General features: G+C 34.3%; 1 protein-coding gene across 1 annotated transcript; it reads left to right on the forward strand.

Moving 5' to 3' along the window:
• Positions 1-1244: 1244 nt before the first annotated feature.
• Positions 1245-16962, forward strand: LOC150099883 (uncharacterized). The gene is made up of 2 exons (XM_090402485.1): positions 1245-1394; positions 12530-16962. Exon 2 carries the CDS (start codon positions 13263-13265, stop codon positions 14067-14069), a length of 807 nt encoding a protein of 268 aa, XP_090258611.1. The 5' UTR covers positions 1245-1394; positions 12530-13262; the 3' UTR covers positions 14070-16962.
• The last annotated feature ends 3076 nt before the right edge of the window (positions 16963-20038 follow it).

Consider the following 20038-nt stretch of genomic DNA (forward strand, 5'->3'; position numbering starts at 1 on the left):
AAGACCCTATCTTGACTACTCTGCCCATATCTGGGCCCCTAGGTTTCTTCTTGTGGGGAGGTGGTAGAGAGGATCCAGACGAGAGTGACCAAGATGATAGCTGGTCTATGGAATGAACCTTACAAGAAAAGGCTGAAGATCTGTGTGTTACAGAAATTGGTTGATGGGCAGAAAAGGAGTGATATGATTGAGACATTCAAATTACCGAAGGCGTTTTACAAGATTAATTCAGTGGAAATTTTTCAGAACAGGTCTGGCCATGGGAGAACTATGGGCCATCCATGGAAACTGAGCAAGTGTGTAGTTAGCAAGGTTGTTAGAATTAGATTTTGTTACTTGGAGAGTGGTGAATGAGTGGAATAAGCTGCCAGAGTTTGTTGTGTGTGCCATGACTGTAAATGAGTTTAAAGCAAAGTATGATAGATACTGTGGGAATGCAGCATATATATATATATATATATATATACATTTTTTATTTTTTGATATGATGTTTAGGGTCTCCCTCGATGAGTCTAAGGACTCCTTGGAGTTGTCCGTAATAATAATAATAATAATAATAATAATAATAATAATAATAATAATAATAATAATAATAATAGTGACGATGGGCGATAGATGGAGTTTATTATAATTGTGAGAAGGTGAGAATTAAGTAGAAAATTGCGTGCTTTCCTCATTTCGTTGGCTGTGGTGTTTAAATGCTAGTTAGTATAAATAAATTTAGAAAGATATAATTATATAGATATAAGGTTACAGCAGAACTTACCTTCCAACAGAACAGAACTTTTTGGTGAAACTCCTCGAAATGTAATGCCATTTGTCATAATTGCATATTATATCTACTACACCTGTCATTATATATTACAATACTATTATTGGAGTTGTCCGTAATAATAATAATAATAATAATAATAATAATAATAATAATAATAATAATAATAATAATAATAATAATAATAATAAGGCGTTAGGTGATTTTTTTTAATAATAATACTTTCTTTATAATATAATCACTAATAAAATATAGTGATTAAGATTTCTTAATCACTATGTTTTAGTAAATAATAATATTTTAATGAATTTAACACAAGTCTGTTATATATATGTATCAATTTCTGCTATTTCTCATTTTGTTATTTTTAATAAATTTATTCCTGAATTTTATGTTAGCAGGTGGCGCGATACAATATTTACCCTTAACTGGTAATGGTCCGATTAACGCTCTAAATAGAAGGTACGCCAACTGGTCGCCGTATTAACTTCGGACTGCATTCTATTTGATCTCGGATTGTTTCAATTGTGACAATGCAAAAAACCATCGGAAAAGATTTCTTAAATACAAAATTTAGGTTTCTCTAATTTGTCTTGCTGTGAATTACAGTCGAATCAAACACGTAAGTAGTTTGAATATTACTTACAGAATATATTTAGAGTGCGCATATTTCTATAGAGCGTTGTTCATTTAAGCACATATAATACCGGTTTTAAGTGCATGATTTCTCCGAACTAAAAGATTATGATTACTATTATACTGCTATTGGTGTATGTATATCCACACTCTCTCTCTCCCCCTCTCAAAAAAAAAAAATATATATATATATATATATATATAAATAAATCGAAATTTGAAACATTTTTATGTCACATTTTTTGTTACCAGCCGGAACTCGGCGGTTGGGCGCCGAGTTCCGGCTGGTAACAATATATATATATATATATATATATATAGTATTAATTATTCATTAACAGATTATTCAACATGCTGAACATGTCCATTCAGCACTGGGAGGTCAGCATGCAAGCTGTCTCCATTCAAGCACATGTAGGCGGGTATCTATCTCTACAAACTGTGGCAAGTTATTATTATTATTATGGGCAACTCCAATGAGTCGACAGACTCATCAAGGGAGGCCTTAGCATCATGTTAAGAACAACTACTCGTCTTTCACACAGTATCTATCATACCTCGCCTTAAACTTATTCATGGTCATAGCACCCACAACAGACTCTGGCAGCTTATTTCCTTCATTTACCACTCTCCAAGTAAAAAACCTAGCTCTAACATGCCCTGTTAACAGCATTTTTGACCAGCTTCCATGTATGGCCCCCAGTCCTCCCACCACCAGCCCTATTCTCAAAAATATCTTCTGGATTAATGTTATAGAAACCCTTCAGTAATTTGAATGTTTCAATCATATCACCCCTTTTCTGCCTATCAACCAATTTTTGCAACCCACAAATCTTCAATCTGTTCTCATAAGGTTCATTTCACATCTTGATCACTCGTCTCTGGATCCTCTTCACCTCCTCCCCATCAAGAAGAAACCTTGGTGGTTTCTTCAAGACCTGATCTGGAATACTGTACCCAGATATTGTCACAGTAGTCCAGATGGCATCTTATCAAGGCTTGATACAGAGGAACAATAACTTGTTTTGTCTCTGCTTCTTAAAGTATTTTTCAGAAGCCAAGTGATGAGCTGATTTAGCCACTTTTGCAATGTGTCCCCTAAACTTAAACTCCCTATCCACCAACGCTCTCAAATCCCTGGCCTCATGAATCTCCTGGAGTATGGTTCCATCAATGTGATATACTGCTGCTAATCTTTTCACTCCAAAATGCATAACCTTACACTTTGCCACATTAAATTGACATCCATTTTCCTTAACCCAGTCCTCCAAACTATCCAAATCATCCTGCAAAATTTTGACATCCTGTGCACTCACAATTGCTCTACCCAACTTTGCATCATCAGCAAACAAGTGAACACTTCCTCTCAGATCCTTTCCTATATCATTAATGAATAAATTGAAAAGTACCACTAGTCACAAGCCGTCTTTTGGACTCCACTCCTGAATAAACCACTCTCTGGTATCTCTCCATCAACCACCCTCCTATCCATCTCACCAACCATATATCCATCCCCATCTGCTCCAGTTTACTGATTAGAATTCCATGTGTTATCCTATCAAAGCCCTTGGCAAGGTCCAGTAGAATGACTGAAAACCCATTAAAGTTCCGTTGTTATTGTGTTATAAAACGTGAGCAAATTACTGAGGCATGATCTACCCTTCACAAAACCATGTTGTCCCCCATACAGTATCCCATTTGATACGACGTTGGGAAAGCTGCCTCGCAGTTCGGGTGGACATATTCCTTACTGAAATGTCTCTCCGCATAGATTACTGTAAGCACTGTACATTAATTCGATAACTATGTAGTTAGGAAACTAGAAACTTTTGCCAAAAATGTGTTGCAATTTAATTTCTATATTTTTTATTTTATTTTATTTTTTTTTTTTTTTTTTCAGTTACAAAGTTTATTATTTTCATCACATATACAGAATATTTATAAATATATATTTCAATTGTAATATCATATTTTCTGTATATGATATTTTGGGCTGAATATTTAGTTATAGACAAATATAAATATTTTCCTTATATATAAATAGTTACATTGTTAATTATTAATATTAACAAATACATTGTTAAAATATTTTTTGAATGTGTGTTGCCAAGGGCAGTAGCCATACTGGTTACTAAAAAATTAAATTAGCTTGTCATAATTGCTGCAAAATCCAGTGACTATCTATGAAGGCTCATATAACATGATATACATTTTTTGTAATATTTTAGAATCATAATTGAATATAATATGTAGATATAATAATACTGAACATAATAATGATCTCTTGTGATGGATGTTTAAGATAAAAATCAACATTATTTAGTCCCATGAAGTAGTCTCTCAATCTTTTTTCTGAAAGCATATTCTGAGGTTATTGATTTTATTTCATTTATGAGTTTATTGCAGCTGTTTGTTGCTAGGTATTCAAAGGCTTTATGAAAAATTTCTTTGTTTGCCTTGGGTTTCTGGTCACTGCATCAACCATAGTCTATATTACATACCAAAAAATGTACAACATTCTTTCTTACATATAATATACAGCCAGAGAGAGATTTTCTGTAATGTCAAAATGTTATCAATTCAACCAAACAGATCTTTATTTGAATATGCAAAGTCAGTAATGGCTATAGCTCTGTTCTATTTTGTATTCATATCAAAGAAAGCAGACTGTCATAGTAATCTCCACCCCAGCAGGTGATACCATATTGCACTTAGGAATTTAATGACGATGAGCATAAGCATCTAAAGAATGCTGCATTTACCAATTTTTTTAACATTTTTCTCATTACTTAAATTAACGGGATCATAATTACGAACCTCCACTTATTTGTTAAAAATATGATCAGCGAGTTCCATTTTAGACTGCTATCGATATAGAAGGCCAAATATTTGTTGCTTTTTTTTTTGCTAAGCTACAATTTCGGATGTCAGTACATTTCGTTTCTTGCCATTTATGGTTATATTGTAATCTAGCTTATCTGTTAACACGAAGTGCATATATCTCGTTTTATTGGTATCAGTTTTCAGACCATTTTTTTAATTTCCACATATCATGGGTAATCAGATTTTCTAGATCCTCAACGGTTTCTTCAGTGTATTCTAATACCTATCATCAGCAAACAATATCATTTTGCTAAAAATTTTGTATTTGCACAGATCATTAACACATATTTTTCACTACTATTAAATCGCTTGAAACAGATTGTAGTGGTATTCAGAATTTTAACTGTGGCTTAATAATAAAATCAGTAAAATATATGAGACCCCATGATTGTAACTAACGAAATATATTATGATGCAGCTACTACTCATGGATATATTCTATACTTCGGTATGGTATAGTTATTGTACTAATCTCCACGCGTGTTGGAGTGGAGTTTAGTACAATAATAGTCTTCCTTTCTTCATGTTGGAGGCTAAATGGATTTTTTACAACACTCAAAAAGAATTAAAATAGAATTTAATACTTCCTATATTTCGTCCTAGTCACTAGGACATCTACGGGGATTACAAAAACAATTAATGTAACATATACACAAATAACAAACAATACTAAGCCCAACAATGTGGGTGACACTAAAGTCCTATCGAGGTAGAGCGCCCTCTAAGGGCAGTATTGGTGGCCTGGAACTCTGGTGATGAGTGTTTCCCAAATCTTCAGAAGCTTAATGCAACCGTATTTATTGAGATTTGGTTGGTTTTTGAGAGCTGCTGCTGCTTCTAAGAAAAGTCTCTCTTTCTTGAATTTGCTGTGGTGGAGCATGGTGGTTTTCTTCCATGATACCCTGTGGGTGGTGTCCAAAACATGGTCAGCCAAGCCCGAATGGCCATAGTTGTGTTTGAAGATGTAAGACTTGTGTTCCTCTAGACGGATGGATGCTGATCTGCCTGTCTGTCCAAAGTACGCCAGCTTACAGGAACAGGGTACTTTGTAAACTCCAGGCAGAGAGAGAGGAGAGAGCTGATCTTTCGTAGAACGGATAAGGGTAGCAAGTTTACGGTGGGGCTTATATGCTATGTGTAGGTTGTACTGTTTTAGTATTTTAGTACTGTGTTAGTACTGTTTACTAAAACAGTACAACCTACACATAGCATATAAGCCCCACCGCAAACTTGCTACCCTTATCCGTTCTACGAAAGATCAGCTCTCTCCTCTCTCTCTGCCTGGAGTTTACAAAGTACCCTGTTCCTGTTCCTCTAGACGGATGAATGCTGATCTGCCTGTCTGTCCAAAGTACGCCAGCTTACAGGAACAGTGTACTTTGTTTGCAGTTTAACATGCCATGGTACTAACACAAGTATGCTCACCATGTTTACCAACCAGGTAATTCCACTTGTACCCTGTCTTAATTGAAAATTCCATATTTAGCCACTTCCCAGGTGAAGACCTTATGATAACTCTGACCAATTGGTGGCAATATGGTCATATTCATTATTCATAATAGTAAATTTCTCAGATGCAGTTACTAGGTCAAGCACTCCAAACCTTAGGTGTATTCTATTATATGCTATCTCAGGTAGTTATCCCTTAGTGACTGCATAAAATTCACTTCCTTCCTCACACTTGTCCTTTCTTCCCTCCAATCAATGTTACCATAGTCGAAATTGCCCATAATAATTACCTGTACTCCATCCTCTCATTGAGTTTATTTTCCGATGCATATGTTTCCATCATCTATTCCATTGTCTGGTCTGTAGCATCCCCCAACGGTAAATGTTATTCTGCTGACCTCAATCTTACATCAGATAGCCTCAAATGTGCAATTTTCACTATCCTGAAATTGATATTCAATTTTCTTTGGCTGCAGTTCATCACTATCATCAATAACACTCATTATCTCATTCCCTTTTCTCTGTCTTTCCTGAACACACTATACCTCTCACATTCTATCCGAATGAATATATCATCATCTGTTAGCCATGTCTCACTAATGCGAATAAAATATGGCCAGGAAGAACTATCCAAGGCCAAAAATTCCTCCTCCTCCTTATTCTTAATACTCCTGGTATTAGTGTACATAAAGTGCAGAAGTCCCCTAGCCCCAATACCTATTTTGATGTCCTATACTCTATCTCATTTTGGTTTCTTATCCTTTTTCCTAACTCCGGCATATCATACACATTCTTGCGCTCAACTGCCTCATTGATGTCTGCATTCAGTGGCGTAGCTAGGGAGGTGTGGAGGGGCCGGCCCGCTCCGAGCGGCACATTGAACCTTTTTCAACTTTTGCAGTTAATTCTAAAATACAGTCTCGAGAACTCACTTCCAAATATTGAAATACTACTACATATTTCCTCAAAATTGCTGTAAGTGGTGCTATTTGTGAGAGGAGTTTTTCTATTTAAAATTGATTAAGAATTACCTGCATTACTATGAAATAGACTTCACCAATGTCATCGATTTTGCTAATAGAAATGCAAGAAAAATAACATTTTAGAATGTTGAAATTAAGGTTTTACTTCAAACTAAACATAGTGTTTTAATTTATTTCCCAATACGTCGTTTTGACTTTTTGTGGTATTTTTGGTATGTATTGAGAGGGGTGGCAAACTCAGGACCACCCTGGGTGGTAACAACTCCAGCTATGCCACTGTCTGCATGTCCACTTAACAGCATCTCCATCCTCTCTAAAAGCTCTAGTGTCCATGATTCTGCACCTCTACTTTCACTTGATTTAGCAACAATTTTTCAGTCTCCGAACACCATATCTATTCAGATGCAAACCATCCTTCTTGTATAAGTTCTTTTGCGAATTAATCTCACTCAACACATAACAAACCCCACATTATTCCTCCTGCATTACCTACGCATTGAGTCATTCGCTATTACGGCCATCCTTCTCAGCTCTGTCATACTGTAGTAACAGACTCACTGTCTGAACTCTCTCACTCTTTTCTTTTACTACTGCCAGTATTTCTTTCATTTCCTCTTTCATGCAATAGTTTTCTCCTTTTGAATCATTTGTTCCAGCCACTAGTAAACAGTACTAAAACAGTACAACCTACACATAGCAAAAAAGTCCCACCGCAAACTTGCTACCCTTATCCGTTCTGCGAAAGATCAGCTCTCTCCTCTCTCTCTGCCTGGAGTTTACAAAGTACCCTGTTCCTGTAAGCTGGCATACTTTGGACAGACAGGCAGATCAGCATCCATCCATCTAGAGGAACACAAGTCTTACATCTTCAAACACAACTATGGCCATTCAGGCTTGGCTGACCATGTTTTGGACACCACCCACAGGGTATCATGGAAAAAAAAACACCATGCTCCACCACAGCAAATTCAAGAAAGAGAGACTTTTCTTAGAAGCAGCAGCAGCTCTCAAAAACAACCAAATCTCAATAAATACAGTTGCATTAAGCTTCCGAAGATTTGGGAAACACTCATCACCAGAGTTCCCAACTTACATTCCAGGCCACCTACTACTGCCCTTAGAGGGCGCTCTACCTTGATAGGACTTTAGTGTCAACCACATGGTTGGTCTTAGTATTGTTTGTTATTTGTGTATATGTGACATTAATTGTTTTTGTAAAAAATCCATTAAGCCTCTACACACACAGTCTTCCTTTCATACGAACAAAAAATTTAATAATCATAGTTATTATTAGCTATTATTAATATATATAGCTAAATTGTTCATGTTTGGTCTAATGTATTAAAAAACTAAGAACTTTTATTGTTAAAAGACCATATAATTTAATTATTAAAAATACAAAGAGCCAATAAGTTTCACTAGCCACCGTCTAGCATTGTCAAGGCTGTACTGGTGTGAAAACAAATGCATCAAGTTACATGAAAACATACACTTTAGTAACTGCTAGGCCATTACATTTGATAATTTGTGTTTGATGGTGTGCATGTGTTCGAATGCATCAGTCAGAATCCAGTACATGACCACGTGCTGTGTAGTTTTTTTTCGTATATTGTATTTCTGTTAAGCTGAGAGAATTTATGAGATTTTTCCATATGTCTAAGAATAGCACCTTGATTTCTATTTAAATTATTGCCTGTACGTAGCACCACTGCTGCTTCTTTGAAAGTTCTGTGTCTGTAGTCATTCTCAATGTAAGGCATAGAACTGTTTTTCCAATCTATGACGTAATTTGATGTTGAGAAATGATGAGCTAAACCAGATGTGATGAGTCTATTGTGATTGACATCCCCCACATGTTCCTTCTGTCTTATTTCATAACTTCTAGAGGTCTGTCCAATGTAAGAAAGGCCATACGTGCATGGAATTTCACGTACTCCAGGAAATTTGAAGAAAGGTACCTCATCTTTGGGTGATCTTAAAACTTGTCTGATCATGGTAGTTGGTTTAAAAACCACTCTGATGTTATGAGCTTTTAACATTCTCACAAATTTTGTGGATAATTAATTAATATATGGAATGACAGCTGTGGACACATTTTGGGACTCCGTTACACGTTGTTGGAGGTTGTCTTTAAACTGCAATTTGTTTAAAATGTTAGAAGGGTATCCATTCAGAGATAGTGTTAGTTATTTGTGACAGTTCTCTCTGTACATCTACTTCTTTCGAAATAGACCTTAAGGCTCTATTTCGGAGCATATGAATGATGCTGTGTTTTTATGATCTATGATGGTTAGATGAATTAATGTAGATATCTACCTGTATCTGTGGGATTCTTGTTAATGGACAGTTGGACATTGTTATCTTCTCTCCTCACCAGTATGTCAAGAAAGGGTAGTTCTTTGTTCTTCTCCAGTAACATACTGAATTTGATCTTATTATGTAGTGAGTTGATTTTATTAAGAAACACGAAGGTTTTCCATGGTATCCTTCCAGATGATGAACACGTCATCGACATATCTCCACCAAATCGACGGTTTAGGTGAAATGGTGAAACCCAGTTGTTTCATTATTGCCTGAAATCAAATTTCTTCAAAGTAAATAACATAGTATACAAACAAACTGAAGGTCTAGCCATGGGTAGCCCCCCATCACTACCATGCGCAGACCTGTTTATGGAAAAACTTGAAAAGGATATTTTTTTCCACCATTTCACCTAAAGACTACAGACAGAACTTTCAAAGAAGCAGTGGTGCTATGCACAGGCAATAATTTAAATAGATATCGAGGTGCTAAAGCCTGTGTAGCTCAGTGGATGTGGTGTGTGGCACACCATGTCGCTTGGCTGCATGAAGGAAGACTTGGTTTCGAGTCTAGTCAGCGACTAGAGGAAATTTTTCTAAGCCTTTTTTGACCAGTTCCTGAGTTAGTCAATCTCTGACACGGGCAAGCAGGTTTTTTCTCCCAGAAACTCGGGTTTTTCATCCTGTAAACTCAAGAAAATTGACCGTAGAACCCACATTATTTCTGACATTAAATATATTGTGTTAGGGTTAGGAACCACGAGATGGCAGCACTTGTAGAGCCGTCTCTCTTAACTATGTGCCGCTTAATTAGTGATAGCCTTGGCCCAGCTATCTCTGATTGGGTACCAGTGGAGATTGAACTGCCCACTCAGTCTCCAAAAGTTAGAGAGGGCTAAAAACGACTTTGCCTACTCCTTGTATATACGGGAATAAAAAGGCGTTAGCTGATTTTTTTTTTTTGATCAAGGTGCTGTTCTTAAAGACATTGAAAAATCTCATCAATTCTCGCAGCTTAACAGAACTACAATATATGAAACTAACCGGATTCTGACCAAAGCATTCGAATGCATGCACTCCATCAAACACGAGTTATCAAATGTAACGGCCTAGCAGTTACTAAAGTGTATGTGAAAACATACACTTTAGTAACACCAGTACAGCCTTGAAAATGCTAGACAGTGGCTAACGAAACTTGTTGGCTCTTTGTATTTTTAATCATTAAATCATATGGTCTTTTAACAATAAAAGTTCTTAGATTTAATATATATAACTATTATTAATTTCTTCGCATATTCAATTAGTAGCTTGTTTGCCATTCTTATCCTTTTACTTTTATATATTTACATTTATAAAATAGTTTTGTATATGAGAGAATAATATGATATTTTCTTTGTATATAATGTACTTCCCAAATTTATCAAGGAGATATTTCATAATGTTTATAAGTACTTACTACCAAGTATCTACAACAAACATGAAACAGTGTGTAACATCAAAACATACTTCAGGAAAAAGATTTAGAAACTCACGGCATGAGATTTTAAATCTCAGGGCACTAAATAAAGTTGGGTTTTATTTTAAATGTTTGTTATAAGACACCACTGTAAACATTATGTATTGTTTCTCAACTATATGCTGTTTGTCATGAGTGCATGCCCTCATAGGTTTAATTTTGCCTCCATTTGTATTTTTATTGTAACCAATATGACTATTGTTTATGCACATTGTGCAGTTCTTTCTAGTCTATTACCATTTTCTTATCTTCTTTCATTAAGTCTTTTCCCTTAACATACTAATATATATATATATATATATATATATATATATTACCACTTGTATTCTTCTTCTTCATTACAAATAAACTTTCAACTTAAGAAATTATAGGTGATAGTGCGAATTGATTGACAAAGGACTTTGTGGTAAAGGGGGATATGGTGTAAACAATGTTGCAATTTCAGTTTCGATGCAGAGAAGATGAAAATAGAATAGATGGTATTATGGTGAATAGCAGAATTATAACCTTCCAAATTAGATGCTTCACATGATTGCAGTATATGTTGGGTGTGATGCTTTTCAGGCTTTCTTGTGTTAAATAAATATGAATATGGCAAAAGATTCAAGTGCAAGCACTAGGTGAAAAAGAAGTGAGGAGAGTATGCTTTGGCATTTTATCTCAAAAGAGCACATGGTTATTAATTAACAGTTTTCTAAGTATGCATATATTGAATGAGGAACATTGAATTTATACAACCACTGGAAATTGATTTTGTAATGTGATTTGAAAAACCATGTAATTTTCGTTCTTTCATTCACAAAAACTGATGATTTCTTGGACTCGAGGTGTCACCCAGTAATAATAACTACTTAACAGAGCATGAGATGGAGGGGCACTCTGCTTTGAGAGTGCGGATCTCATGATAACATATGATTGCCCATTATAGGGAGCCATTTTACCACTGTTTGGATAAAGATTGTACAGCAATGACCTGTCTCGTATACAATAGTTTAAAATTTTTGATTGTGGAGGCATTGAACATAATAGTATCTAGGAAATCATCATAAAACTAATTTCAATGGAAAAAGTAATTCTGTAGTATTAAGAATCATTAATTCATACAAATTCTAAAATTTTGCATAGTGATGTCTTACATTTTTATAAATCATTTTTGATAAATAAATTTGAAGATTATCACTTTTAGCTTATCATAATTTATTATAATTTGTATTCATTACTGAATTGAAGACGATGTGAAAATTAATAAGGATCAATGTATTAGAAAGCAGTGACTGTTTTGCTTGAACAGTAATGAAATTATGTGTTTGTTATACAAATTTCTATTGAATGAATTAACACGTTCGCTGCCATGCTACTTCGGCATAGTCTGGTCCCGTACGCTGAGCAATTTCACTTCTTTAAGGTCAGTATAGTAATCTCGTTGCCTGCGGTAAGCGAGTATACTGGTAGTTGGCTTATGCAGAGCATATACCTTCTATGAGAATACACAGTTTTGATGCTAGCTTCACAAGCCAAGCATTTTCACTTATTCAAGGTCAGTACAGTAATCTTGTTGCCGGCCGTAAGCGTCATATGAGTATACGCGTAGCTGGCATGTGGGTCTGGTTTACGAACTAGGGGCTGGTTTACTTAACAGGTTCACTGCCAACTACGAGTATACTTGTAGTTGGCAGCGAACCTGTTAAGTTTATGGGGATAATACATCCCTCATTATTTCAAAGCCGAATTAAACTTAATTTATGTCGCAAAAAAAAAAAAATGCTCTTTATTGAATGAACTTAATTACTCTTATTCGGGTATCAAAAATTTTTGAACGTTCATATAATGAATGGAATGAACATCATCAGTTAATATATTCAGAACTTTTTTTTTTATATGTGTACTTCAACTTTGTATAATTAAATGACCATTTTTGGTTTATATGACTTTTGTCTGTGTTACAAATGTTTATTATAAATATTTATTATAATTTATGTTTAATTTTTAGGAAAATAAATTAAACCTTAAGTGGCTGAGACATGGAAAGAAAAGCTGAAGGTCCTCCCTTTCTGTCAACACCAGTCTACAAATTATTTCTGAGTTTTGTTAATGTGGAAAAAAATTAATATTGTAAATAGTACCATTATACAAATAAGGTCTAGTAGAAAATGCACACAATTCATTAAAAGGATTACTCAAAATCATAAAAATAGTTGATTTTCAAGAATTACAGAAAAACTTTATGGATGCATTCTCAACCACACAATTTAAAGTATAAAACATAGAAGGACATGAACTTTAGCAGGCTCAACTAAATGAACTTGCATCTAACACAAAAGAAACGCTTTTATCTTCTGAAAATGCATATGATTGTTCATTCTGAAGGAATATGATATCTTGTAATTTCTGTGGAAAGACCTATTGAAAGGCAGGTGACTTGAAACAACATTTATTAGTTCACAACCATTGTCTTGGGAGACACAGAATCTGGTAATCTTATAAAATACTTAGTCATTTGCTGTAGAAAGACTTTCTTTTGTGCCTAGTGTGGCAAATCCTTTTCCATATCAAGTAAATTGAAAAGACATTTGTTGATTCAAACTAAAGAAAAAATATATTGTGGTATATGTGGAAAGGAATTTTCACACTCTAGTCTCTTAAAAACTGATCTGTTAGTTCATGCCCAAAAAAAACTCTCCATTGTTGAGAGTTGTGGAAAGGCATTTTTAAAGTCCACTAGCATGAAAACCCATTTGTTAGATCAATCCCAAGAAAAATCATTGTCTTGTGAGAGTTGTGGAAAGGTATTTTCACATGCAAGTAGCTTGAAAAGGCATCTCATCGTTCACACCAAAGAAAAACCATTCTCTTGTGAGAGTTGTGGAAGGGCATTTTCCCGCTCCAGTTACTTGAAAACTCATCTGTTAGTTCATACCCAAGAAAAACCATTCCATTGTGAGAGTTGTGGAAAAGCATTTTCACAGTCCAGTAGTTTGAAAAGGCATTTTTTAGTTCATACTCAAGAAAAACCATTCTCTTGTGAGATTTGTGGAAAGGCATTTTCACATTCTGGTACCTTGAAAAGCCATCTCTTATTTCACACCCAAGAAAGACCATTTTCTTGTAAGAGTTGTGGAAAGGCATTTTCCCACTCTAGTCACTTGAAAACTCATCTGTTAATTCATACCCAAGAAAAACCATTCCTTTGTGAGAGTTGTGGAAAGGCATTTTCACAGTCCAGTAGCTTGAAAACCCATTTGTTAGTTCATACTCAAGAAAGACCATTCTCTTGTGAGAGCTGTGGAAAGGCATTTTCACAGTCCACTAGCTTAAAAATCCATCTGTTAGTTCATACTCAAGAAAAACCATTCTCTTGTGAGAATTGTGGAAAAGCATTTTCACATGCAAGAAACTTGAAAAGGCATCTGTTAGTTCATGCTGAAGAAAAACCATTCTCTTGTGAGAGTTGTAGGAAAGCATTTACACAGTCCAGTAGCTTGAAGAGGCATCTGTTAGTTCATACTCAAGAAAAAAACATTTTCTTGTGAGAGTTGTGGAAAGTCCTTTTCATAAGCTCCAAATCCTGAAAAGACAGTTATTGGTTCATAATTAATATAATAAATTTTTTTCTAAAATGAGTGTACTATTTTCAGTAGAAGGCAATTCGAGTAGTCATTTATTACTTCACACATGCAGTCAGTGAAGACCATTTTTGTTCTAAATTCTGAAGTATTTGTGACAAGAAAGGATTTTATCAAGAAAACATGAGATCAAGTTATTTTGTTGTGTCCACTTTTCAAATTAAATCTTGAATCTCTATATCAAGCTGTTTAAAAGTGATATCTCTTCTACATGAATCATGTGGTATCTCTATCACACAAAGAAACAGCCTCAGGATAGAGTCAAAATTCAATGTAACCGAGTTCTCAAACCCTCTCATAACATCCTAAGAAATTTATATTTTTAGACTGCACCACTTAGAATTATTAGATTAAAGATAACTCAATCAAGAAGTAACTTAGAAGATATACTCATTTGACCTAGGGTTGCAATTGTAGCCTTAACCTTACTCAATTTAATTCTTGCCCAGAATTGTAATAAGTTTCACAAGTGGTACATCAAATTCTGTACACAGACACATATATTTAGTTAAATTCAAACAAGGTTTATTTGTTTCTAAATTCACAGTTTAATATACAAGAATATTCATCATTTTTAATAAGATGCATTCTAATTTGTATCAATTAAGCTTAACTTCATCAGATAAGATCTCTGAATACATTTTTCCTTAAGTAATTCACACAAAAGTAAATCATTCTATATCATCTAGATTACTACTAAATTCCATTATTTAATCTCTCTACTATCAACTGGTAACATTAATCATTCTTCAACATGCAAAGATTCAGATTCATTTAGTAACTATTTACTTATGACTTCTTATAAAACACGTGCTATAGTCCTGACCTATAATTGTATCCGAGTTTTTCACTAATTAAGCTTCACATGTCATTACATATTCAGATAACATTCATATAAATAACAAAGTTTACTTATCTCTACTCGATAGTTCCTCTATCCATCTGCATTTGCTTTAGTCTGTCTTCTCTTTCATTAGAACATTTCTTTGTTTCCTTCAATCTACCTCTGGTCAAGACTTTACAGTAATCATCAGCTTAGACTTTGGGATGCATGCTTCTGCTGACCTTTCAACAGCATGGTCTGCCATTACTTTCCAGGAATCTAGGACAGAGTCCTCTGCTATAACATCATTCTATTCTTGAGATATTGTTTGGCCTGGCTGAACCTGCACAAAGCTCAAGACCTCACTACTTGAGGAAATGTGAGACTCCACATCATGAAAGACCCAAAAAACAGGCAGTTCTTAACCCTTTTATATGTTTACCCTATCAGTAAACACTGAAAACTCCACTGTTCACCTGGCACCTTGATTTTCTATGTCATATAACCTGACAACATCCATTCTCTGCCTGCTTGTTTACTCCACGTGCCAAGCACATGACCACCAGGGCAATCATCAGCATCTCCTTGGATTATCTTTCACACAGAATACATTTTATTGTTTCTTTTACAATTCATTCTTGCAACAAATTTAATATCAACACAAAACCATAACTCTCTTAATTTAGACTTTGTCTCAGACAACTTTCCTTTATACATATTTATCTAAATTCCCTCCCCTTTTTTTAACATTAGAAAATTTTCCTTGAGCTAATTATTTCTTTCTTTCTTTTTAAATCAATGTATTCATTATTATCTAAAGTTCACAATGATACCTCCTTAGAAACAAGCATGTTTACTTAACTATTTTACATGGTTTTTACTTCTTTGCTCATTAAACCATGATAAGTGGAATTTTAACATTCTTAAATTATCAGGGTATAACAATTTGGAAAAGCATTTAAATGTTGAAAATCTGGAGTGATTTCATGTGGACTTTATAGTAAAGCTTCTCCCAAATATATAAACTAAAAACATAAATTACACTGGGTGTACTCTGTTTTCTGTTGTGTATATTGCATTAGTTAAAATTAAATCACTCCATATATAAGATTTCTGGGGAAAAAATTATGTTATTAATACAATGGCTAATTTCCAAAAACCTAATTCAGGGGATCTTCATAACTACATTCATTCTTTGGTGTTTATTATGATCATATAACTAATATCTAAAATTTTCCTGCCTTTCCAATTCAATAAATGATTTTGCCTTTAAGCATGAATTAAATATTTTGCCACCAACCAATTTAAATAAAATTTCTTATTGTGCATTCCTATAAGAAATTACCTATGTTTCAAATTGAAATGAATAATCACTATTGTTACTCAAATAATGCCTTTTGAGAATAGTCATTATCATTTCCTAGCATCATTAATTAAAATTTCTTTATTCCAATGAATGTTTTTTTTTGTTTGTTTCATCCATTTTAACCATGAATATATTATGTATAGACTTTATTGTGATGCATTTAAAATTTACATTCTGTTCTAAACTGAATTATTGTTTTAGAACATTTTTCTAAATGAAAGCTTCATATTTGGCAAATATTATTAGAATCATAAATCATTTGATAAATATCTGCTCTCTTAAACAATGGGATGATTTTGTTTGCAATCTGATTCTGGGATCTTTAATCTTGCTTAAAATTTTATGAGATTATTAATTCATGAACAACTCTTCCTACAATGTAATGTTTTTCAACTAATCATACTCTTTCTATTAACTACTACAAGTGGTTGGTAGTTATACATGTATTCTTTTTCTGTCCTTCCTGTTTGTTCATGCTTGCTAATATGTTAATTTTTATTTATGTATCTTTAAAGTTTGACAAGACAGTTGTTTTTCTAAATGTATTGCTGTAAAGATAGTCTGATTTATCTTGTTACATGTGATCAATAAATGACCTTGTTTAGAATGTTGGACATCTTGTTATTCAGCTAAATAATTTGTTGAATACACTAGAAAAATTATCAATACTTTGCAAAAAAATATTTTCACAAGAAAGAGGAATAATTTGTATATCAACAGCATGTGAAGCATAGCAAAGATTTTGAAGTTATGAAAAGAAATTTTGGAGAAGAGTCATATTCCTTTCTATTACAATTTTTAGCAATTGCTAAAATCTACCATTATATGAAATTAAGAGAAGTTTGCACGATAAAATTTTTTTTATTTTATTGAGCTCCAGATATAAATAAATAAAATCCAACCATCTTCAATAATTAATGAGCTTTCTGTATTTCTGGTTAATTATTACTTTTCCAATGAGGAAATTGATTATCAGAAATATCTGCTCTGTGGATATATCTGTTGATATATCCAAGGGTGTGTCAGTCATGAATTGATATTCGAAGCTTTTATATTTTCTATTATTAACTATGTTACTTGGTTTTCTTCCACTTACTCCTGGAAGTATCTGATACTGCCATTTTTGGTGTTGTTACTTAATGGGTGACTTCCTTAAAGTAGATAAGTTTTAAATAAATGTCTATTGACAGATAACTGCATATTTTACATAAAATGATATATTCTGTTGAAGCAGTGGAAATTTGAAGTAGAGAGCATATCCAAATTAAAGTAATTCTCATAGCAGATAATTATAATTATCATTTCATATATCATGTAGTAATAAAACTTGGCATTGTGCTTATCACCTGCAGCATTGCTATTGTTTCTTCTTTCATCTGCTGGATTAACTACCAAGCCAGTCAACATGTCTGATTGCCAGGCTGTCTAATTCCTGTAAAAAGAAACATCCAATCATGTTGTAGGATAAATGAATTGTATACAGCACTCAGAAAGGATTAAAACAGAATTTAATACTTCTTATATTTTGTCTCAGTCACTGAGACATCTTCAGGGATTATAAAAAACTAATGTACTAAGCCCAACCATGTGGGTGAGAGTAAAGTCCTATCTATGTAGAGAACCCTCTAAGGGCAGTTGTAGGTGTCCTGGAATGTAAGTTGGGATCTCTGATAAGTGTTTCCCAAATCTTAGGAAGCTTAATGCAACCATATTTATTAAGATTTGGTTGATTTCTGAGAGCTGCTGCTGATTCCAAAAATAGTCTTTTTTTTTTTTTTTTTTTTTTTTTTTTGAATTTGCTGTGGTGGAGCATGGTGGTTTTTCCATGAGATCCTTCACCCACAGGATCTCATTGGAAAAAAACACCCATGTTTTTTTCCATGAATGTAAGATCCCACCTTACATTCCAGGCCTCCTACAACTGCCCTTAGAGAGTGCTCCACCTAGATAGTGCTTTAGTGTCACCCATGTTGTTGGCCTTAGTATTGTGTATATGTTACATTAGTTTTTTTGTAATCCCTGAAGATGTCTCAGTGACAGATGAAATATAGGAAGTATTGAATTCTGTTTTAATCGAGTGCTGTAGATACAACACATTAAGCCTCTACACATAGCCAAAAACATCCACATCCAATCAAATTCGAGATTCTATTTATTATCTTGTATTGTATGGATAAATTCATCAAGAGATCTTGATAGTCTGTATTAAGTGGTAAACCTGAGGTTCCTGATGATAGATGATGCCTTACCTTTTCCCTACCCTTCATTTTCTACGTGCTCATTCCCCAATGCCATTACAATACACAAGAGCTATGTGGTGAATCTTTCCTATTTTGCTACTTTTATGCAGTGGAAGTCTGCTTTCTCTCCCCAAGTATTTGCCTCACCTAGTGGGCTAAAACTCTAACTGGTCAATTTGGAATGAACTGGGATTAATCCTCCCCCCCTTAGTTATGTGGAAAGAGTCTCTGAAGACTTGCCTCTTTCTTGCAGTGATGCACTCAAAAATTCTAATGTTTGTGCCCAGTAATTCATCTCATCCATATTGGTTGTACAGAATAATCAAAGCCATGTTCATGACTTAGTCAGAGGGTCCTGTTCTAGAATTAAAATACAGTTTCCAACACATGTCATGTTTACTGTGAATGGAGAATATAGAAGGTATGGAATTAATCTCAGAGATCAACTTTATATCGGAACTTGTGTCATGTAGGGTATACAGATATGTATGAAAGAGAACAGAATTAAAAGACTAGATGGAATGGAGGAAGTCACTTTAAAAAACAAGTTGGTGTACTAGTTATTTATTCCAGGACTCAGCATCATGAAGTAACAGCAGAAGTATGGAGTTGATGCAAAACCTTATAATACTGTTAATGACAGGATACTTTGCATTAGACTTAAGGCTTGTCATATTGTGTCAGTCATAGTTTGTGATCCCTCCACACAGATAGAGAGAGTGAGCCTTATGAAAAGAGAGAGTGGAGAGTTCTGTGCAATCCTACAGACTGTATTGGACTTCCCCTCGAGAACTGTTGTACTTTTCATCATAGGGGAGTAATGCAAGTGCAGAATAGAGTAGGCCAGTGAGTCCTGAGTATGGAGTGTCTGGTTTGGATGAATGCAACATCTATGATGAAAGGAGTTATTACCAATATCTGCTTCACCAAACACTGATGTATACTTGGACACAATGCTGCATTTATCATAAGGCACAAGATGGGGTCACATTCTAAAACCTTACATTTGAATAAACATTTGAAAATTTGTGAAAAAAAATTCTTCCATATTGTCAGTCAAGCAAAAGAAAATAAAGTGGTCTTGTTCCATTCCACTGATTTGAAAAATAAAAGACAGCAAATTTACTCTTGCTAAATTTGTGCAGCAAAACGGTTAAATATTGTAGAACAGTAAAAGAAATTCCAAGTAACACTACACATAAAAACAAATGACACAAAGATCGCTCCACAGTTCATCTGTTAATGGCTCTAAAATCGCCATTCACAGATTAACTGCAGAGGAAGGGGTAATTGCATGGTAAAAAGAATGCTGATGAATGCTGGAGTGGTGAAAGCAATGGTGAACCACTCTGTTTAAAAAAAATTCTCACTAGGAATACTTTGTGGGCAATGCCTACAAAATCAAGGGTCGGAAACGACTAAAAGGGAAAACCAGACTATGCCACGG

The sequence above is a fragment of the Typopeltis vanoorti genome, chromosome 13 (genome assembly GCF_054136105.1).
Source record: "Typopeltis vanoorti isolate ZY-2024b chromosome 13, IOZ_Tvanoo_1.0, whole genome shotgun sequence".
Lineage (NCBI taxonomy): Eukaryota > Metazoa > Arthropoda > Arachnida > Uropygi > Thelyphonidae > Typopeltis > Typopeltis vanoorti.

What these genes read in the sequence shown, in the direction of transcription:
- LOC150099883 (XM_090402485.1), top strand. Translation starts at nt 13,263, where the DNA reads ATGAAAACCCATTTGTTAGATCAATCCCAAGAAAAATCATTGTCTTGT.